The 22694-nt window shown below is 50.0% G+C and overlaps 1 protein-coding gene across 5 annotated transcripts in view; it reads right to left on the bottom strand.

Annotated features, from left to right (window-relative positions):
- TP53BP1 (tumor protein p53 binding protein 1) overlaps positions 1 to 22694 on the bottom strand; it is a 49123-nt gene that overhangs the window by 4880 nt on the left and 21549 nt on the right. For 3 of the 5 annotated variants that reach the window (XM_019533934.1, XM_019533937.1, XM_019533938.1), the window contains 12 exons: positions 14406 to 14525; positions 12244 to 12480; positions 11651 to 11708; positions 10389 to 10478; positions 8706 to 9210; positions 7231 to 7383; positions 4551 to 4846; positions 3991 to 4155; positions 3354 to 3781; positions 3037 to 3228; positions 2237 to 2440; positions 1467 to 1682 (listed from right to left, as the gene is read on the bottom strand). In XM_019533934.1, the coding sequence (XP_019389479.1) occupies positions 1467 to 1682; positions 2237 to 2440; positions 3037 to 3228; positions 3354 to 3781; positions 3991 to 4155; positions 4551 to 4846; positions 7231 to 7383; positions 8706 to 9210; positions 10389 to 10478; positions 11651 to 11708; positions 12244 to 12480; positions 14406 to 14525 (2664 nt within the window). The remainder of the gene's footprint in view (positions 1 to 1466; positions 1683 to 2236; positions 2441 to 3036; positions 3229 to 3353; positions 3782 to 3990; positions 4156 to 4550; positions 4847 to 7230; positions 7384 to 8705; positions 9211 to 10388; positions 10479 to 11650; positions 11709 to 12243; positions 12481 to 14405; positions 14526 to 22694) is intronic. The other 2 variants (XM_019533936.1, XM_019533935.1) reach the window with 2 other exon arrangements.

The following is a 22694-nucleotide window of genomic DNA, read 5'->3' as shown; positions in this document are numbered from 1 at the left end:
GATTCAAGCACCTACACTGAACACCTTCAAGAGCAAATTGGATGCTTATCTTGCTGGGATCCTATGACCCCAGCTGACTTCCTGGCCTTTGGGGTGGGGCTGGACTCGATGATCTTCCGAGGTCCCTTCCAGCCCTAATGTCTGTGAAATCTATGAAAACCCCCAGGGTAGAAGCCATCACCACTTCTCTTGAAAGTTGGTTCCAGATCGTAGCTGCTGTGGTAATAAATTTAACTAGACTCCTAACTTGATTAAGAAAACAGACAGAAACCAAAAGTGCTGATACTGCTTATTTCAGTTAAATGTTCTGAGATAAGAAATCTGCATGCCTTGTTTTGTCTTGATATAGTATCCTGTGCATGGATGTTTTCTTTAAGTAAACTGCCTGTGTGTGATTTACCTTTTTTTTGTTTCTCCAAGGCCGTATTTTTTCTCTCTGTCTTAAGTATAAATACGCCTGTAAACTTACAGAGTTTGAGAATTCCTTTGAAACAGTCAAGTGGGGGATTCCCCTTGCTGTATGGAATTCTCCCTGTGGTCACAGTATAGCCCAAATAAAGAAAAGCTGGCTCTGTCAGTTCTGATTCAACCACAATGCAAAGTTTAATTTCTTTCACACCGCCCTGACAGTGAAGTCACGCCTCCTGATATCTAGTCTGAATCTACTCTCTGCCAGCTTCTGCCCATTATTCCTGGTCACCCCGGCAGTGCTCAGGGGAACAGGGACTCCCCCAGTGCCTGCTGGTCCCCTCTGACTAGTCTGTAACAGGCCACTAGACACCCCTCAGCCTTCTCTTGTGGAGGCTGAACAGGTTCAGGTCCCATCACCTCTCCTCGTAGGGGCAGCCCTGCTGCCCCCTGACCATGCGAGTGGCCTTCTCTGGACCCTCTCCATGTTGTTCACATCCCTCCTGAAGTGCGGTGCCCAGAACTGGATGCAGTACTCCAGCTGTGGCCTGACCAGTGCCGCACAGAGGGGGAGGATCACCTCCTTGGACCTGCTCGAGATGCATCTGTGGATGCATAGCAAGGTGCGACTGGCTTTCTTGACTGCATCCCCACACTGCCAGCCCATGTTCATCTTGGCATCAATGACGACTCCAAGATCCTTTTCTGCCTCTGCAGTGATGACATCCATGCACCGCCCACCCCGCTATCACCCTCCAAGGCCACATTCAAGCCTCTCGTGTCATGTGGCAGCAACCCTCACCTCTGACTTCCTTGACCAACCTACACCCCTACCCATCCCCCTACCCCTGTTGGCAATGCCTCTTGCAACAGGGAGTCCCCTGTCACCCACACCCTGCCCTGGGCTGCAAACCCCCAGGAGCAGAGTCGGGGTCTTGGCCACTCTACCAGGTGCTAAAGGCATGGTGGGCAGCGCAGGGCAGGAGGGGATACACACTTGCTCATGCAGAGCAACCTGCGCCCCGCCTTGGGAAGGTTGCAAGGAAGGTCCGTCTCACCTTCCTCTTCCTCACTGCTGCCCGCAGCGCCGTCCAACAGCTTCTGGCGATTGGCTAGCTTGTCACTGGGGGTTGCCATGGTGAGGAGAAAGGCATAGCCCAGAAAGAGGGTCTTATTGTTAGGCAACGGCCCATGATGGTCCTCCAGGGCCGAGGGGTCCAGCACGTTGTCACCGCTCTCACAGGAACTTGGGAACTCTCCTGCCTTCACTGCGCCTGCGGTGGGGGGAGCACCATGAGAGCCTCGCAGCCATGCTCCAGACGGCCCCAACATGGAGTGGCGCTGGCTCCCCCACCCTGAGCAGTACTCATCAAGTGCTCCCTAAAGTCCCTCACCCGCACGACTATAGAGGATTTACAGACTGACATAACGATGTTAGCCAGAGGCTGCAGGCAGCAACAAGCATTGGGCAGCCCTCTGCATGCCAACAAGTGCTCATCCTGAAGTAAACTAAATGTCAGCACTTGCGTGCCTTAGTTGTAACTAAGCTGGTAAAAAGGAGGAGAGTGCCCATGTCATTATGATCTGAGCCCCTTCTGCAAAGGGCAGGCCTTGGGACTGGGCTGCAGCTTGTTCTAAGCCTTCAGTCTACACCAAAACCACCATGGGTCACTCTGGACACAAGGCCTGAAGGACAATCGCACTGCACTAGGCTGAAAGGCTGCCTCCTCGATCCCCTCACTCAGGAGAAGAGCTCCCCCCTTCTCCAGCTTGGCTGGGAGACGCCAACAGGCCATGAGCAAGTCTCAAGCAGAAGAGAAGTTCTTACCAGTTTTTACGGCTGCAGACTTGCGCCCACGCTTGGCCGGGGACCTCTCATCCTCAGAGGTGACCAGCTTCCTCTTCCCAGACAGCAGCCCCGGGGGCACACGTGGGCTCTCCGGCCCCTTGCGGGTCGGTGTTGTGCTGCTGCTCGACGTGCTGGGTGAGCCGAGGTTACTGCGCCTCTTCCGCTTCCCCTCCACCAGGTTGTCTGGCCACAGCGAGCCACAGGCTGTCAGTATCCCCTCACCCCGCAGAGCTCAACACCCCAGGCTGTGCACACCCAGGCAGGGAGCAGCCCTTATCCTGTCTGCTCCCTCACATGGCCCATCTTCCCCTTCCCAACCTGGCCCATGAGAGGGCCAGTGTCCTGCCTTCCCTCCATAATGCCAAAGTGTGTATCATAAAGGCCACTGCTCTCCACTCCACTCCCCACATCCCAACCATCTCTCCCAGGCATCGCCCCTTCACCTTGGAGAGCGGTGCCCATGACCTGCATTCCTGGGGCACACAGGAAAGTATGCAAGGCAACATGCTCCCTGCAGGGCCGTGGCAATGAGCAATGCACAGAGCAGAATGCTGCTGAATAGACTTTAACCCTCACGGGATCAAAAGGCCCAAACCTCTGCAATATGGGCTAGTGCCAGAGGGCTGCGTGAGACTAGCACCTGCCCTGTCTTCACACTGCCAACAGGTATAATGTGGACAGCGATGAGTGCGTCATCGGCAAAGCTGCAAGCTGCCCTGGGTGCCACCGCTCCAGCTGGCAGGCAGTCTCCCCAGCCACATCCACCTGCTGTGCCTTACCCAGGCTGATGTCTGCCGCCTTGGTCAGGGGCGTGGCAGGTTCATAAGGACCCAAGCCAAACTGCTCCCGAAGCTTGTTCCCTTGCTCCAGGGACAGGATGACAGCCATCCGCTTGTACCACTTGCGCTGGCCTTCCTTCTCGACACAGTAGTACAGCTCTCCTGACTCCTTCCTGTGCCCTTTCACAACACCTGACAAGAGAGCAAGGCAGAGACCCTCACTGCAGCTTCCCCAATGCCTGCCCCCAGCAGACAGCAGTTCAGGGATTTGGGGTCCCAGCAGGCTCAGGCTTGGGCTGCGGAAGTCCTGCTGTTACCTGCACTGAAGTATTCGTCTTCAGAGAGTGCAGTCACCTCTGTCTCCAGTGGGATGGGGTCGCAAAGCAAAATATCTTTGCCCAGGACGTCACATTCGTACCCATCATCAAAGAGCAGCTTGTACTTCCCGGCCCCCACATCCTGGGTGATCTTCCCAGAATAAAAGTAGCCATTTGAGGACCACTTAGCTACAACCCGGAGACCTACAAAGCTGCTCCCGGCAGACGAGTCCGCGCTCTCCACGGGACCAGCCACCACCTGCAGCGGAATTTCTGGAGAGTCGCTTCGGCGCAAGGTGCAGGGGCCGGCGACCTCGGGCCTGTCCCCGCCCTCGGGCAGGCGAACTGTGCGAGCAAAGGGCTTCTCCTCAGACAAGGCCGTGGTTGGAAGATCCTCCACGCCTGGCAGACCACTCCCAGATGCATCTCTGGGAAAGAGAGAAACAGGCTCCATGGGCACTGGAGAAAGCAGCTACCAAGGAGCCGAGGCTGCTCTCCAGCTAGATGCTTGCACAGCCTCTCCTCCCACCGCCCCCTCTCTACTCCTCCCTGCCATGCCCAGCACCCTCAGCACTCTCCCCCGCCCCCTCCTCCTCAGACAGAAGATGCAATTCTCCTCTCCCCCCAGCCAGGGCACCTTGTCCCAGCTGCTCGAGATGGTGGGCGGCCCCTTCTCCCTCGACCACGAGGTGTAACAGGGGTTTTCCCCCCGTGACGGTCATCCTCCTCCTCGCACATTGTCAGTGCTGCTGTCTGTCCAGGCCTCAAAGGAGACCCTGGCTGACCAGTCCCTTTCCTAGGGCTAAAGAAACACAAGCTGGGTGAGTTGACTGCTCTAGAAGGAGCCATCAGTTAATTCACACCCTCCAAGTTTCTCTGGCTTCCCAATGCTGTGCTGTTATGAGACTGCCACAAGGCACAGAGAAGCCATGCACCAAGGGGACACAAAGCCTGTCCCATCAGGAAGGAGGCAGACAGGAGCAGGGAAGGTTTTCCCTGTTACTAGATCATGTCAGATTCCTCACAGAAATGCCTGCAAGGTCAGCCTTGTGCCTCAGGACATTCACCACCCACCTGCCTTCAGGATACTGCATGCAGCTCGCCCTGTCTCCCAGCCTCAGAGCAGCTCCCTTCTTCCTCCACTGGCCAGTCCCACCCGCAGCAAAGCACCTGCCCCCCACCGGGCTCCTCAGGCACCTCAGTTTTCCTAGCGCTCCTTTGCCGCTGGGTAAGGCAAACTCTCCAGCTTCCGTCCCACAGACTTTCCCTTTGATAGGTCCAGCTCCAGCTCCCCTCCCGGAGCTGCTGCCGCTGTGTGTGGCTGACAAACTGCTGCTTGCTCCGCTAGATGTGCGGTGGAGGCTGGAGGCCTTGGATGAAAAGGAGCTGACATCGCCGAGGTCCCCCGATGTCAACGAGGAGCCTCCCGTTGTTCGAGAGGGGGAGACATCCACCTCACACTCCTGGCACTCCACCACAGGCTCCTCCGCTTCCTGTGAAGGAGAGGCTAAAGGTCAGAGAGGCTGTAGGCAGATGAGGGGTCTCTAGAGGTCAGACATGGGAGCTTGTAAGAAGAGGTTTCTGCCTTCATGTTGCTTGAAACCAGTGACATCAATCGGGGCCAAAAGCCTGGACTAGGCTGAGGCAGAGTGCTCTGCCCCAGCAGAGACTGGAGCAGCTGCGCAGGGAGGCCCCATTCAGAAATCAGGCAGAAACAGAGCTGCCTCTTCCCAGGATTAACCTGTGCTCAGAAACAACCCCTTCCCATGACAGCAAGACTGCAACCTGCATCCCCTCATTTTTCTTCGCTCCACAGGTGTTACCCATGATCTCTCTCTTTCAATGCTCCTCATGTTCTACTAACCAAGCTGACCTTTCTTCTGGCACTCTGCTGTCTTTTAGCAGTTCCTGGTCTCTCGGCTCTTATTTCACAGCCTTGCTGGCTGTTTTTAGCTCTTTTCAAAATCCAATTCACCCATGGAGCCCAGTCTCCAGCAGAAGCTATGGTTTTAGTTCTTGGTTAAACAGGAAAGGGAGGGTTAAGCAAGCTAAAGATTAGGCTCTGCCTTGCGCTGTGCAGCCACCACTCAGGAAAAATCCTTCTGTCTTCATTCTGCCTTCCCAAAAACAAGGTGCATGCCTCATTTGGGGGGGGGCGTGGTTTGTGAGAAAATACGTCTATTGGGCCCGTGACATCTCTCTGGTTACAGTATCACACAAACCACAAGATGCTTGTATCAGAGTTCTGGTTTATTTCTGTATCAGTGAAGCAGCACCACATCCACAGGGTAAAAGTCACAACACTGCATTCCTCACAAGCTGCTATAAAAAGCTCGGTTTCACAGTCACAGTCTACGGGCAGAAGGAACCATTATAATCACATAACCTGGCCTCCTGCACAGCACAAAGGAGCAAGTGACCTGCACCTTTAGCCACTCGGTGCCATTACTGCATGTTCTCAGTACACCGCCTGGGGCGCACAGCATGGCATCAACACAAAACCTTCGGTCCACGCTGCTCGGGCACCGATAACTTTGGGACAGATGACAGCATGATGGGGAGAGAAACATGGCCTTGCATTTCAGTCTCACTTTGCTTTGCTGGCTCTTCTTTCAAAGGTAAGAAGTAGCTCTACAAGTTCAGAGTGAGGATGTGAGAATTAAACAAGTAGAACAAGATGAAAATGTTGAGGCACTGTGGATCCTTCCAACCACGAACAGCGTCTCGTTCCAAAGCCACTCTCAAACTTGCTTAAAATGCGTGACAAGCCTTAATGGAGAAATCGTCTCCCTGCCCCTGGTGTCACAGACAATGTCCTCCTCGCACCTGCGCTGACACTTCCTGCAGCCGACTGACCATACCAAAGAGCAGATCTAATTTAGGTTATTTCCAATGCTTTTTAGCAACTGGCTCTAGGGAGAAGGGTCAGCCTGGGCCCCACCTGCTCTGCACAAGTGTGGGAGCCCCCCCACCATTCCCAGGCCTGGGCTTTCACCTGCTCCCTCGCTTGCCTGATCCAGCTTCTCCACCGCTCATGCTCAGCCAGAACCAAGTCCTGGGAAAGGTTGGAATTTTAATATGAATGGTCATCTAGGAAGCAGGACGGGAGCAGTCCCCAAGCCCGGGCCCCCACACTGCCAGACTACCCGAGGGGCACATCCAGGCAGCAGCTGCAATTACTAATCTCTCTTTTGTACAAGGCTGCTAATTAGCACAAGGGCTCAACTGATCATATAATTTAAACCCTCCCCTGAAAACCTGCTGCTTTCTATGCCCCAAAGAAACCTGCTGAGGACTTTTCTGATGGGACCGTACCAAGGTCTGGAAGAAACTGGCCAACAAGGTTTCAAGCAGAACAGTCAGGAATGCATCCTCTGACATCCCTAAACCAACGATGGCTTGATGCTGGGGTGGGACAGGCAGTCTGACAGGATGGATCACGCTTATTTTCTTAAAAACACTTTTGGCAACAGTCAAGAAAAAGATCCCAAAAAGAATGAAAGCGCTGAAATGAATAAACACCATTGATTTCTCTAGGAGAGAGAGAAACAGCAGAAGTTTTTTCAGAATAGCATAATGTGTCAACAGATAAAAAAAGGGACATCAACACATTAACCCTAAATAAATAAATACAGCAAAAGCTGCTTCTGAGGCACAGAGTAATGTCACGCTGCTCCGGAAGTCCTGTGCCAATATAAGTTGTTTAAATCCACAGGGGGTGGATGGGATGAGCAGCAGCTCAGGACAGGCTCTTCACTCAGTTCTGCTGTTTCCTGCTGCCACATGAATCCCAGAAGCAGAAGCGCCTGCTCATTCAAATCTGACCCATCCTCCAGCCAGCACATCACTGTACTCAGCCCTGCAGAGAGGGGCTTACCTCAACCACCTTCCGCTCCACCTCGGCACCATCTACGTAGTAAACATCTGTGATGACACGTGTGACAACAGTGCGCACTTCCCGGATGGTTCTCACGTGGCGGTGCTGAACCCGGCATCCAGGCGGGTGAAGCAGGTTACGCTCCTCCTCTTCCTATGACAAACAAGAGTTAAGCAAACCATTCTGCTGTCAAACAGCTTAGTTGTGCAAACCTGCAAACACTGCACTGGCAGTGGATGTCAGACAGAACCGAGTGCCAGGCGCTGAGCGGATGGAGCTTCTTCCAGATTCTATGCAAGCTCCTTCCAGACTATCTGTGGAATCGCTAATACTAGTTGTCCAAGATCAGCAATGGCCAGCCAAGCCTGTTACATAAAACATTATATATCTGCCCAAGTTGGGGACAGAAATACCAGTAGAAACTAGACTGCTAAAGTTAAAAACTGTGATAAGGAGTCTTCAAACATCCTGTTGAAGTTACAAATTAATGCAGCAAAGACCTGAAGGATTCTGGAAATGGGAGGAAATGTTTTCAGTTGCTAAAATGTGTTTTTCGGTTAATGTGGCCACAGCAGTCTGAGCAGGCTGGAAATGGCAAGCTTCATGCTCATGACTGCAATTCACGAAACCCCTGCTGGAACCTCAGGATGTGCTGTGAACTGCTAGGCCTTCATCAGCCTGATCCTGAAAGATGTCCATTAACTCCCTGGGTTCAAAACCAACAGCTCCAGCAGCCAAAGGGATTAATGCCACCACTGGAAGGCTGTCCAGCCCACAGGGTGAAATCAGTCTGACGCCCCCCCGTGCTAAACTAATTCAGGAATTAGCTGGCCTAGCAGCCATCACTCCAGGTCCCTATCAGAGCAGACACCGGCTGCTGCACAAGTGTCCTCTGAACTCCAGTATTCATTCACCAAAAAACACTCCCCAACCCTTCTGGCTCTGGAGACACCTTCAGACCGTGACCCCTAAGCTCTGTTGGCTCCAAGTCTGCAGACATCCTGTTCCACTCGCTGCAGCATGACCCCAAGTCTCAGCAGGACAGTTAAAATGTACAGTTAAGGAACTCCCCTAACCTGCTTCTACATACTACCTGGAAGGGATGGAAAAGAGGCCAGATCACCAACTGGGGGACAGGGGGCAGAGGCTACAGAGGAATTGCTATTCACACCCCTTACTTCAAAAATGTATTTTCCTCTGGAGGGGGACAGGAAAGGTATTACCCTGCCAGTGCCAAGAGCAGGAAGGCCACCCACCCCAGCCCTCTGGACAGCAAGCAAAGAATGTTCCACTACCAGCTCCCTGTATCTGTTAAGACTGATCCCTGCCCGCAGGTATGTCCTTTGCTGAGGGGGGCACAGAGAGATGCACCTCAAAGGCACTACATGGACTTGAGTCCCATGCTCCTATCCAGGACACCGCAGACCTGAGAGGCTGAAACAAAAACAAATGGCACAAGCTCTTGCCCATCTCACCTGACTATGCAGGGACTCTGTGTCATCACCAGATGCATTCACAAGCTTATCTCCACTCTCCTCAGTTTGGACCTTGGCATCCTGTCGGTCTGGTCTCTGCCCAGCCATGCTGGTCCCTGCTTCCACCTGGCTGCACGTTCCCTTTGCTGTCTGTGTTCCTGTTGATACAGTTGCTGGGGCCAATGGAAAATCTACAGTGGTCTGGACGCCTTTGCTGCTGGTGCCTGACCATGCCTCCTGGCATGTATCCCTCTCTTTTGCCGACACAGTTGTACTCAGCTTTTCTTGCATGCTCTTCTCCCCTTCTGCTTTCTGATCCTGTACAACGTCAACGTCAATAGACTCTTCTTCCACATGGGACAGCTGCGGTTTGGAGTCCAGCGATACAGCCTGAGAAGCCTGGGCCTGCTCCCAGCTGAGAGGCTGCAGGCGTGGTGAAGCACCAGGATCCACAGACAGTGGCTCTTCCTCCTCCCGTGGGCTCAGGGAACCGAACAGGTTTCCCCTAAAAACCAATTACAAACAGGTCAGTGCCAATGGGCTCAAAGTATCCCCCTGGCTAAAGCAGGATTCCTCAAGGCTCTTGTGGCTTTCTGTGCAGTGGCTTGTTGGGACTGCATCGTGCACGCTTAACTGTATGCACTGGAAATGGGCAGTGTTTCGCCAAAAACACTGCACAAGCACTACTGAGGTGCTGCTTGTCCCATGCCCCAAGCAGACAAAATCCTCCTGGCAGCTGCCCCATCCTTACAGGCCATTACACCTTCACTACACCACTCCCCTGGTGTCACTAGCTCAGGACAAAGAAAGCTGTGGCTGGGAGCAGGTACACAGAACACAGACTAGTATTTTCTCCTGTTCTGGCTGTACCTTCTCTGCCTGGTTTTTACCTGCCTGTTTGCCCTTCCCTTCACCCCATTTCTGGCAGATCACCCTCCCCTGCCACTCCTGTCTGCTCTACCCCTTCATTCTTCTCTTCCCTGGTCTTTCTGTTTAGCTAAACCCCTCCTAACTGAAGTGCATCTCCAGAAAATATCACAGAAATAACCTGGCCTTAATACCACACACCACTTTCTCTCTCGGCCTTGTAGACTCTTCATGGAAGGGACTACCTGTATCTGTTTGAGTTATGGGGCCCTGGGCACCCCTGTGATAAACAGTTAACCACAGTACACTTCACACTGCCCACCACACTCCTTACATAAGCCAAAGCCCCTGTGCCTCACTTCCCATCAGGTTAGCCAAGGTGCAGCAGTGAAAGGTTTCAGGGGCAGGTGTTAACACAGTTAAACGACATGGCATTCCAATAGCTATTCAGTGGACCCATAATCCTGTTATTTCTCCTTAGTCATAGCCCGCTGAATGTGGTTAAAACCACAGACAGGGAAGAGAAAGACAACAGTGAGTACAGCAACAAATGAAATTAAGAAGTAGATGTGAAGCACTAACTGGGTCAAGGACATCTGCAAGACCCAACATACAGTACTGCGCTCACTTCTGAGCCTCTCCACAGCCGCAATGAGAACACTTTCCAGTCACAGCACAAATCTAGTGAGGAGCATAGCACCTGTACAGCATGCACCTGCCAGTCACAGAGACTCTCTACCCCAAGCAGTGGCTCCTCAGGCATAGGCTTCCCTGCAAGGCCAACAGACATGACAAGGAAAGCTCCAGGACACTCACCGAAATCGAGAAATGGGAAGATTACGACTCCAGGCCTCATCTCCACGCCGGACTTCACAGACACGACTAAACACAGACATCTGCTGTGCACTAGTTGTACAGATTAAAGGAACAGATCACCACTACATGAGCTGGAGGAGTCTAAACCACTGGCACCAGCAAGGACGATGCAATTTAGACTAACGCATTTCTCAGACCATTGAAGGGCACAAGAGCAGGTGAGGTTGCCAGAGCCCATCAGGACCAGCAGACACCACATGAACTGCAAGAGCTTTTCTGACCCCCCTGTTCTGGGCTCCCCAGCCCACAGAAACCCCGCACAGCACGCCCCACATGGGCAGCGTGGGCATTTCCAGACAGTCAGTGCCCGGTGCTCCCTCCCGGCCACGAGAGGGCAATGCTACACCACTGGTGCCTCACACCTCTGAGCCGATACAGAAATCGTGACACAGCAAAAAGCCCAGCTGTGCCAGTCCCCAGCACAGACTCAAAGGTCAAACTATACAGGGCCCCTGCGCCCCCCAGAAACGAACTACGACTCCAGCCCCGCACCGTGCCATCCTGTGGCTGTGCTCACCGAACACCCTTGCATCAGACCCTCCCCACTGCTGCACCCCTAAAATCTCAGTCAGCCTGGCTGGGGCTCTCGTTTTTCCTTTGAACACCAAAACACAGCACTGGGACTTTGGTGTGCATGGCACTGCACAAATGGCAGCCTGTTCCAGGGGTTTTCAACACCACAGACAGGCAAAGAAAGATGGGGACAACTAGAAGATGAGAGACTGCGGGGCATAGGGTGGGCAGCAGTCTGGGCACCAGTGGCCTAGCTGCCGTAAGGCTTTGCGTGGATACCACAGCTTGGAGGAGGGGAATAATGAGCTTCAGGAAGGGTTCTGGAAGAGGACCGTGAGGCTGAGGCAGCACGGCAGCTGGTCACAGGAGGCTCATCCCAAGGGTGAGGGAGAGAAAGCTAACATGGGCGATGGAGGTCGGTCCCAGGGCTGACAGGAGACAAGGCTCTCTGCAGGACCCAGGAGAAACGTCACAGCAGGCGCAGGCGAGGTACTCAGCCTCAGCTCAGTGCTTCTGCCCCCAGTGTATCGCTTCAGGAGCCAAGGGGTTAACAACGCTGAGACTAGCTGAGCCAACTCCAGGCTGCTACATCTCATTTTAATTTTTTCCCCTGCTGCTGGTAATGAGGAGAAATGATCTACCAAGAGCTTTGTATTCCTGCGCTCTGCATAGCAACAAGCATCCGTTACCTGGCAACAGCTCCGGCAACAGCAGAGGATCCATTTTTCCTTTCACTGGCTGCAGGCTCTGAAATTGGAGGGGGAAGGGGAGGAAATCCAGCCAGCATCACACCTGAACAGCTTCCCCTCCTCCTCCCGCCTCCCCTGGGAGCCCTGCAGCTAAAGGGAATGGGCAGACAGATGCACAAGGGCCTCCTGTCCTTCTCCACAGTGCACATGAGCACCCCCACCCCCCATGCATCAGCACCCTGAGCAGAAGGGCAGCCCCTGCCCACCAAAACTGACCTTCTTCCAGGAAACAGGCCCCACATCTCCCCTAGTCCCCAGCTCCACAGCACACCAGCAGCAGGCCCAGGCCAGGCACTGTGCCATACCCCTTCACTCTTTCCCTCACCAGGCCCTCTGCTTTTACCATCCTGGACCCCTGAGACCCCACCTCCAGCGGAGGAGCACTACAGGCAGGCTCCAAAACCACCTCCTGCTAAAGGGACAGTTGGGAGAGAAGGTCTCCCAAAGCTGCCTCTTAGCCTTGTTCAAGCGAGTGATGCCAATACCAGGAAGCAGCCTGAACCCACACGTTCCCCAGGCCGCTGTTCTCTTACTCTCCAAACTGAAGGACGGAGACTCATCACTTCCCTCATTCACAGGAGTAACGAGGCTCATTCGCAGACACAGCTTCCCATCAGCCGCAGCGAGCACGGCAGAATTCCCTCTGTCACCCTCTTCTGATACGTCTGCTGATGTCATAGCACTCTCCACAGTGACATTGTTGGTCCCCAGGGTGCCCTCTGCTGTGACCTCACTGGTTGCTATGGTGCTGTCTGGGCAGCTGCCAACCTCTAAAGTCGGGGGGAACAAGCGAGGGAGAGAGAGAAAACAAACAAGCACAGAAGTCAGACCCACCAAACAGTAAAACCCCAGGGCTTTGGTTTGCAGCAAATTCTGCTTTGCCCCCGTTTGATATCACATCAGCTGCTGCTTCACAAATCTGACCAGAAGAGACCTGACATTCCAAAGGCAGAGCATAAGGGACAATCTAGCCTTAGTGAAGGGAAAGAGATTAATCTATCCGAGCATCCCTCGACTAACACAGCGCAGTGTGGAGAAGCTGCACCGGGTCGACCTCCTGTGGCACACCATGCTCATCCTCTTTAGGACCAAATGTCCAAATGTCCTCTTCAGGAACATGGACAGAGTGCAATGGGGAGGGTGTAGGAATGAGGAAATGTGGTGTAACCATGAAGTAAGTGATGGGATGTTTTAATATATCAGGTACAAGTCTCAGAATCTTCCAGGAATCCGTGGTTGGAGAGAAAGACACATGCGCAATGCTAATGGTGGCAGGAGGAAGTATAAGCAACCACAGATTTGGTAATGTAGGAGAAAAGGTGGGTGAACAGCAGCAAGGAAATTAGAAAGCTGAACTTGGCTTTGGGAGGCATAGGCAGAAACCCACCAGAAATAAACAAAGAATGTAAGAAGTTGTTGTGTACCGGGAATAATAAGGTAGGTATGCCTGGCAGTCTGGGCTAGACTCGACCCGCTTCTATATTTCAGATGACGATGATGGTGAAATGACAGAATCAGGGGGAGAGAGACAGAAGACGTGGATTCTTTGCTTCTGAGAGTGAATCTGCAGAAGCCAGCCAGTATGGGACAGCTAGAATCTCCCTCACTAGCCCAATTTGAAATATTCTCATCATATGCTTGTAGCTATTACTGTGCAGGTGTGGTCTAGCAAGTATTACAACATTGCTATCCAATATAGAGCTGGAATTGTATTATGGTATGTCAGAACATTTGTTTAAAGTAACTGTATAACATCTGTTGGCCTTCAGATTCAAGGAATTTTAGCTGAATTACTGATATGGTCAATCAAATTCCAGAGGGCTGACATGCCCTGCTCACAGCACTAGACGAGGCAGGGCTTGGCTGACGTTACTCCCAAGTCTTCCATTGGGTCCTACATCAAAAATCATAGAATCATAGAAGAATCATAGAAGTAGGGTCGGAAGGGACCTTGTAGATCTTCAAGTCCGACCCCCCGCCTGGGCGGGAGAAAAGACTGGACTCAAATGAGTCCAGCCAGGTAGGCATCAAGCCTCTTCTTAAAGATCCCCAGGGTAGGAGCCAGCACCACTTCCCTAGGAACCTGGTTCCAGCTCCTAGCCGCCCTAACTGTGAAGTAGTTCTTGCGGATGTCTAATCTAAATCTACTCTCTAATAATTTGTGTCCATTGTTTCTTGTCATGCCAGGGGGCGGGAGGGGAAACAGCGTCTCCCCTAAACCCTTCTGGTCCCCCCTAGTGAGTTTATAGACAGTCACCAGGTCCCCCCTCAGCCTTCTCTTGTGAAGGCTGAACAGGTTTAGGTCCTGCAGCCTTTCATTGTAGGGTCTGCCCTGTAGTCCCCGGATCATGCGGGTGGCCCTCCTCTGGACCCTCTCCACGTTGTCCACATCCCTCCTGAAATGGGGCGCACAGCACTGGATGCGGTACTCCAGCTGTGGCCTGACCAGCGTCACAGAGGGGGAGGATCACCTCCCTGGCTCTACTTGAGATGCATCTGTGGATGCACAACAAGGTCCTGTTAGCCCTGCCAACTGTGACCTCGCATTGTTGGCCCATGTTCATCTTGGAGTCAATAATGACTCCAAGATCCCTTTCCGCCTCCGTGCTCTCAAGAAGGGAGTTTCCCATTCTATAAGTGTGCTATAATCAAACCCATTTCCACTGCAAAATAGGGCCTTTCTATCCAAACTCACCAATTGGAGTGCTGTGTCTTCTAGGTCCCTTTTGAAGCTGATTAATAGGGGATGGAGTCAGGCTGGTCAAGGGCTGAATTATATCACCCTCCTTTGGCAAGGTGAAATGAAATGAAGTTCCTGAAAGAGAGAAAACACTGCATTATTCACCTTGGGAGGAAGGTGTATATCTGAGAAAATATACTGCCCCAGCACTCCTGAAGAAGAGGTGCTCTGTTGGCTGCTCTGAATTACAACACCCACAAGAAAGCCTGAAGAACAGACTGAGAAAACACTCTGGACAGCTGATGATCTCAAGCTGGCCCCTCCACAGGACTTCACTACTCATGCCTTCCTGGCATACAAACCTGCCATCCCAGAAATAATTCCCTGTGGAGGATTTAGGGCTGACCCCATGACTCAAAAAATCTGCCCCAAGATTCTAGCAGAGATGAGATTCATTATGTGATGTTGGACGTTGATATTTTGATATAAGCAGAGAGTCAGGCCCATGCTCCAGAAATGGCTTCAGATGGGGGGAAAAGGAAAAGATGCATACAAGCACTTAAACTGTAACAGCAGAGCCCCACGTGCAAAGGGATGAGAAGCTTGGAATAGCGCCCTATGTTTAAAAAGCATAATAGCACTTTATCCTTGTGAGGCTTTACAAATATTAATCAAAACAGCAATACCTCCCTACACTCTACATGGGTCCAAACAAATGCTGAGTTAGAGATCACTGCAACAACATTTTCCCAGAATAACAAATAAAAAAACCTGAGGAGTGGTGACTGCCACGCAGTGTTCTTGCAAGTCTTAAAATACATTTCTGTGTCTGTTAATCAAACACTGTTGTTTGCACCCCTTCCAGCCAAGATCTTGGTCATTCTGCAGAGTTAAAGTCTGTTAACTCAGAGTTAAGGTAGCTCAGTAGCTGTTACAAAAACACAATGCTTTGATCAACGATAGTTTTATAATTTCCCCACTTGCTCCTTTTCTTCTTTGTATCTACTTTGTGGGTACCCTGTAGGCCTGAGACTGATCTAAAATCCTAGGACTCACACTAAACTTGCCCTTTAGAAAGTGCCTATTAAAAAACACGAGTCTAGAACATGGAGAAATCATGTCATGACAATAAAGATCTAAGCTCTCCTTAAAAGAAATCTCAAAATACACAAAGCTAACATGGGCATTTCAACACGGCTGTCTGCAACCACTAGGCGCAGTGCCTTCTTCAGTCACACAGACACTTAACACACTGTCTGCAGAAGGCATCCTTTGTAAAAGCCTAGCATCAGATAGATCCCACCTGCCGAGACACCATGAGGTTTGAGCTGCACACGTTAAAACTGAAAAATGCTAGCATTACAGGGCTCACGCTACCAGCAGCATTAAACAAAAAGTGAACACAAAACTTCTCCCAAAATCACAGCTATTAGATAATTGAACATCAACCAAGATTAGCTAGAAGTGTTCGGTTTCCTATAGCAAGGTCTCAGACAGCAGTAAGCCACACTACGGCGTGCAGATCATCTACTGCATCCGTCAGCAGCCTACAGACTTGGGGCTTTGGTAGCTGGGGCAGCTCCCATGCTAAAGCAGGGACAACACACAGGGGGCCCTAGCGCCTGCCTGTCACAGACCCAAAATAGGTCACTTCAACCCACGTCTTGAAAAGGCTGCCAACCTGTGATCTACAGCACGGAACAGCCCTTAGGTGCTTGGTGAGGGAAAAAGCAGAGGCCTTTACTCACGGGCAGCTAAGGCACTCCCTGGTGCAACTTAACAGCATCACAGCAGAGCTCACAATTCAGACACTGGTTTATTTATGTCAGTACTTTAAAATGGTTATTGGATTGGCACTGGCTGATATGGTTGGTTAATAATCGGCTATCAGTATCAGCCAAGAAAATCTTTATTGGTGCACCCTATATTGTAAAGTAATTTTAAGCGTATTTCTCATGGACAGAAAGGGAGCAGGGGCACAACACTGGCTGGGTCCCTCAGTGCAGGAGCGCAGGTCTGGGTCCTTCAGAGTTTTGGGTTGGAAAAGGCTGTGGGACCTTAACAGAACCTTGCATGGCATAAAGTTCAGATGCTGAAGTCCAACAATTAGTGGGGCCCATGAGACACCTGTTGTAAAAACATGAGGCTGCAGACGAGCAATAATGAAGATAACCAAAACTGAGAATTTAGAAGAATTACTATGCAAAGAAACCTATAGTCAGGGACTCACAAAACAATTGTTAATTTTTCCCTGTCTCACTTCTGTCTCCAATCTTCTTAGAGAGCACATTCTTAGAAGTTGTGCTTATTTACATAAGCTGTGCCGGGGTGTTCAACCTCCAACCCATGCAGCTATGTCATCCAGCCCATGGGGCTCCCTGAGGGTCTGGAAATTTGGCAGTAGGGAAGAGGTGTCCGTGTTAACTGCCATTCCTCTGCTGCCAAATTTGCAGACCCATGCATGGACAGATAGCGTGGCCCTGTGCACCAGCACATGGTCTGATTCAGGTGTGTGGGGCAGGCCAGCCTACTAGATCACACCAAAGGACTGAAATTGGACCATGTTCTGACCAGGCACAGGATCCTGTTCAGAGACCAACCCCATGCACAGGATCTGGCCCATGGTGCAGAGACTGGGCACTACTGCTCTATGTCACATCAATAAGTAATGAACCTAGAGGGAAAAATGTACAATTATAAAAGCAATGTGGCACCACAAGCACTGAGCCACCACAAGATAGTAACAGCAGCTCACTAAAATCTTTAACCAAGTTGCTTTACAATGTAAGCAATTAAAAGCAACTCAAAGCTAAAGTAATTCAGCATGAATGCAATGACCTCATGCAATACAGTCTTCGGGCCCGACTCTACTGGCTCCCCCAAATGGAGTACCAATATGCACAACTAAAATGCCAGATTTCATCTTTAAAGCTGTAACTCAATCTTGTCTAAACTGGGCTCAATTCAGGTCTGAAATGGATCTACAGAACAAACGAGGTTTAAGGTGTTTAGCTGCAGTAAGAGTTACCTAGTCCTAAGTGTTCTGGTCAGAATATCCTGGGAAAGTGAACTTTGTTCATGCCTCCTTAAAATTTATCTTTGTACTACAGACTGTGATAGATTGGAATGGAAGCCAGAATTCAAGCTTGGAATCATAATTAGAGCAACAGCTCCTAATTTCACCAGAGGTAGGAACAGAAGTCCCAACAGAAAAGTTTCAAAGAGCTGGCTGCACATGTGTGCCCTCTGAAAGGTTCCAGAAGTGGCTGAAACACTGCAAAATACCAACCAAACCTGTTTGAATTCGGTACTGTTCTGAAGCACCGCACTGCTTCAAAAGTGTGTGCACTATGGGGGACACAAGGGACCCTGGGTGCTTCAGCAGCTCACACAGAAGCACGAAGGAGAGCAGAGCAGCTGCAGCCAGTACAACTTCCCCTTTGCCCTCCCTCCTGCTGCAGCCAGAGCTAGAGACAAGTACATCCCCATGTTCTCCGGGCCACAGCTCCCCTGACACCCCCAGTTTCTGAAGCAGTACCTGCTCTCCAGCCCCAAGGTACATCTCTGGTTCTGGTAGGGGAGAGGCACTCAGGGCAACAGGTTCCCACAGTCCCCAGCCAGTGTGGCAATTTGGAAGCACTCCAGCTAGGGAGTCCTACAAGAGCTGCATGTGCACCCAGAGGCTTTTAGCAATATGCTCAGAATGACTTCAGTTGTTACTTCTGTCAGCACCCGTTATTATCAGGTTTCCCTAACCAGACTGCACTGACCATGTAACAGTATCCAAAAAAATGCACTTCATTTTCATTAAACAAACTAATTATATCCATTCTTCACTGTCTGGGTGTGCCTCTCAGAAGCTGCCAATTCAAGTACAAGTGGTCTAGAAATGCTTTCAGAGTACCAGAAATTCTCATGACATCTGTTCAATACCCAACCAAGAGTCCATATTACCTTTCACCTATGTAAATCATCACTGTTCCTTCAATTGGATATAATATCCCTTGTTTCTTCTGAAACTTGTACATATTCGATGCCACAATGATACTGGCTATGTTCTATCCCAAAAGCTGGCTGCATTATGTTGATGGATGCAGTAATCCTACCTATAAAGTTTGTAATTCTCTAAAAGGCTGATGTGATGGTTCTGAAAGGTATTATATAAGACACAGAACAAAACAAAAAGCAAACCCTTTAAATTGAGTTTAAGATGTACAACTCAGAAAATTCAAAGAGTTACAGATTACTGCATTAACTCTATCAGATGGCACACATTTTTTGATTATTAATTCAAACTCATGCAACAAAAACATTAACCTAAAATACTCAAATCTCATTAAAAAGAAGCACAAAAAATAAGGTCAATTACTTAAACCAAACTTGAAAACCCTACATTCTCAAGTTGTTGTTTTTTTCAAATAACTAGTCAGAGCATCCCAGCTGCAAAACCTGGTAGCACTGGGGGATTTAAATTATTGTGACATGCCAGTCACCCAGCAGTGCACAGGCAGTCTAGCAAATATTTGGAGTTTATCAAAGAGAACATTTTGGTATAGATGGAGATGCCAACCAGGGATAAGCTCATCTCAGTTTGATGCTTGTGAATAGGAAGGAATTATTTGAGAATATGACCATGGAGACAACTTATGTAATACAGACCATGACCATTAGCAGATGCATGACGAACAGGTCCGGGGAGGTGATGCTTCCCCTCTGTGCGGCACTGGTCAGGCCACAGTTGGACTACTGGGTCCAGTTCTGGGCACTGCACTTCAAGAGGGTTGCAGAGAATCTGGAGAGGGTTCAGAGGAGGCCACTCGTATGGTCAGAGGCCTGCGGGCAAGGCCCTAGGAGGAGAAACTGAGGGACCTAGATCTCTTCAGCCTTCACAAGAGAAGGCTGAGAGGTGATTTTGTGGCTGCCTACAAATTCATCGGGGAGGGCAGCAGGTAATCAGAGATTCGCTATTTACTAGGGCACCCCCTGGGGTAATTAGGGACAATGGCCACAAATTGACAGAAAGCAGATTCAGGTTGGACATTAGAAAGAACTTCACAGTGAGAGTTGCCAGGCTCTGGAATGGGCTCCCAAGGGAGGAAGTGCTCTCCCCTACCCTGGGGGTCTTCAAGAGGAGGCTAGAGATACGCCTGGCTGGGGTCATCTCACCCCGGCGCTCTTTCCTGCCCAGAGCAGGGGTCGGACTCGACCTGAGGTCCCTTCCAACCCAAACATCTGTGAATCTATGAATGACATCCCAGAGTCCGAGATCCTAAAGAAAGGAGAGAAGAATAAGGACACTGGACTTCAGGAAAACAGACTTTAGCAAAACTTAGAGAACCAGTTGGCAGGGCCCCATGAGAGGTAGGTCTGGGGGGAAGAAGGTCCAGGAGAGCTGGCTGTACTTTAAAGAGACTTTATTAAGGGTGCAGAAATAACCTAAGCCAGGACAGGACGAGTAGCAAGGACTGGCCTGTCTAAACAGTGAACTCTTCTGTGAGCTGAAACTCACTGAAGTGAAAATGTGGTCAAGTTTATAGTAATGAGCATGAAAGTATCACCCAGGCTTGCAAGGATAAAATCAGAAAGACAAGACACAAACTGAGATGCAGTTAGCAAGGTACATAAAAGGCAAAAAAAAGCACTTTATACATATGCTAGAGGTAAGAGAAAGACCAAAGGAAGTGTAAGTCCCTTACTGAATCTAGAAGACAACCTAATAATAGATTGTGGAAGGAAGACTGAAGTATTTAATGCCCTTTTTCCTGTAGCCTTCAGAAAAAAAGATCAGCCAGCAGATTATAAGCATAATTTGCAGCAAGGATACAGGAGAAGATAACCAGGCTACAGGAAGAAAAGAATGGGTAATGGATTACTCAGAGAAGCTGGGTGAGATGTATCTTAGAGTATTCAAGGAATTGATTATGGTAATTTTAGAGCCATTGGATAGTTCCTCTGAGAATTCAGGGAGGTCAGGGAAGGTCCCAAACAAGTAGAAGGGGGTTAAATATAGTGCTCAATTTTAAGAAAGGGAAGGAAGAGGATCCAGGGAATTATAGACAAGTCAGCCTGACCCCAATACCCAGAAAGACTACAGAACTTGTCATCAAGGAATCTATTTCTAGACACTCAGAGGATAACTAGGTGTTCCGGAACAGCTAATATGACTTCATCAAGAGCAAGTCATGCTTAACCAACCTGTAATTTCCTTTTACAAGCTGACCTGCTTTGTGGATGCAGCGAAAGCAGTGGGTATAATATAATCTCAACCTTAGCAAAGCTTTCAGTACAGCTTTCTACGACTGTCACGAGTAAGCTAAGAAAATACAGTCTAGATGAAAGTACTGTAAGGTGGTTCCATAACTAGTTGGATCACTCTCAAAGAGTAGTCATCTATGGCTTGATGTCTAATTGGGTTCCCTGGGCATCTGTCCTGCAGTACTGCTTAATAACCTCACTAATGACTTGGAAGATGGAATTAAGAGCACATTTAGCAAATTTTCAGACAACATCAAGTTAGGTGGAGGTGCAGACACCATGGAAAATAAATTTAGGATGCAAAGTCACTTTGGTAAACTGAAAAAAAAACGTCAGCAAGAACAAGTGCACATAGTCATGTACTTCAGATGGAACAATCACATGCACAAATATAGACTGGCTAGGCTGCAATCCTGCAGACCAGGGCCTTTAGGTTATCACTGATCATACACCGAATATATGACTCAGTGTGCTTGTGGAGTGAGTCAAGCCAACAGAACATAGTAGGCAACTACTGATCCTTCTGGATTGTGGTGTATGCATGGGAGGTCACCAGGACTGTTGATGTGTATACCAAGGCAGGAGTACAGAGGAGTGGAGGCTGCCCAAACCTTCCTCTCCCTTTTTAGACTATTGGGACAGAATCCAAAGGCCAGACTGAGACATTTGATGTCTCAATGGCTGTAGTTACATGCATGTCCAGGAACTGAACCCAGGTCTCCTGCATGGCAGACAAGGATTTTATCACTGAACCACAACAGCAGTCCAGCAGGATACAGGGTTCATAGATGCCATAGATTTCATAAACATTTGGGCTGGAAGGGACCTCGGAAGATCATCGAGTCCAGCCCCCTGCCCAAAGGGCAGGAAGTCAGCTGGGGTCATAGGATCCCAGCAAGATAAGCATCCAATTTGCTCTTGAAAGTGTTCAATGTAGGTGCTTGAACCACCTCCGATGGCAGACTGTTCCAGACCTTGGGGGCTCGGACAGTAAAGAAATTCTTCCTTATGTCCAGCCTGAAACGGTCTTGCAGGAGTTTATGACCGTTCGACCTCGTCATCCCTTGGGGCGCTCTGGTGAACAAACATTCCCCCAGAAACTGGTGGTCACCCCCGATAAACTTATAGGTGGCCATCAGATCACCCCTGAGCCTGTGCTTTTCCAGGCGAAGGAGCCCCATGAATCTCAGCCTGTCATCGTAAGATCTGTTTTCCTGACCTCTGATCATGCGCGTGGCTCTCCTCTGGACTCTCTCAAGCTTCTCCACATCCTTTTTGAATTGTGGAGCCCAAAACTGGACGCAGTACTCCAGCTGCAGCCTCCCCAAGGCGGAGTACAAGGGGAGAATGACGTCCCGGGATTTGCTCGAGAAGCATCTATGGATGCACGCCAGCATTTTGGATGCTGCAGATTTTTCTTCCCAAGGTGGAGAACCTTGCATTTTTCAGTGTTAAACACCATCAGGTTCTCGTCCGCCCATTTCCTGAGCCTGTCCAGGTCAGCCTGGATCCCCTTCCTGTCTTCAGATGTGGATACTTTGCCCCAAAGTTTGGTTGTATTAAGAGGAGTGCCATTTGCAGGTTAAAGGAAGTATTTACACCTACTGTATTCAATACTGGTGAGATCTCAGTTGGAGTACTGTGTCCAGTTTTGGAGACTACACTTCAGGAAAGATGTGGGCAGGCTAGAAAGAACCTAGCAGAGAGCAACAAAAATGAGAATTCTGGAAAACTTGACTTACAAGAAAAAGTTGGACAACCTGGAGCTATTTCGTCTGGAGAAGAAAAGACTGAGGGGGGGGACTTGATAACAGTCTTCAAATATCTGAAGAGTGGGTATAAAGAAGATGGTGACAGACTATACTATGTACATGCAGGGGACAAGATAGGAAGTAAGAGTCTTTAAATACAAAGGAAATTTAGGTTGTATAGGAAAGGAGATAAGCATTGGAATGGGCTACCTAGAGAGACTGTGGAACCTCCATGATTACTAGTTTTTAAGAAGAGATTAGACATACAATTGTCTGGACTGGTTTAGACACAGATGAA

The sequence above is a fragment of the Crocodylus porosus genome, unplaced genomic scaffold (genome assembly GCF_001723895.1).
Source record: "Crocodylus porosus isolate Cpor-Errol unplaced genomic scaffold, CroPor_comp1, whole genome shotgun sequence".
In the NCBI taxonomy this organism is placed as follows: domain Eukaryota; kingdom Metazoa; phylum Chordata; order Crocodylia; family Crocodylidae; genus Crocodylus; species Crocodylus porosus.
The sequence above is the reverse complement of the archived record's forward strand: the minus strand, read 5'-3'. Positions and strand labels throughout refer to the sequence as shown.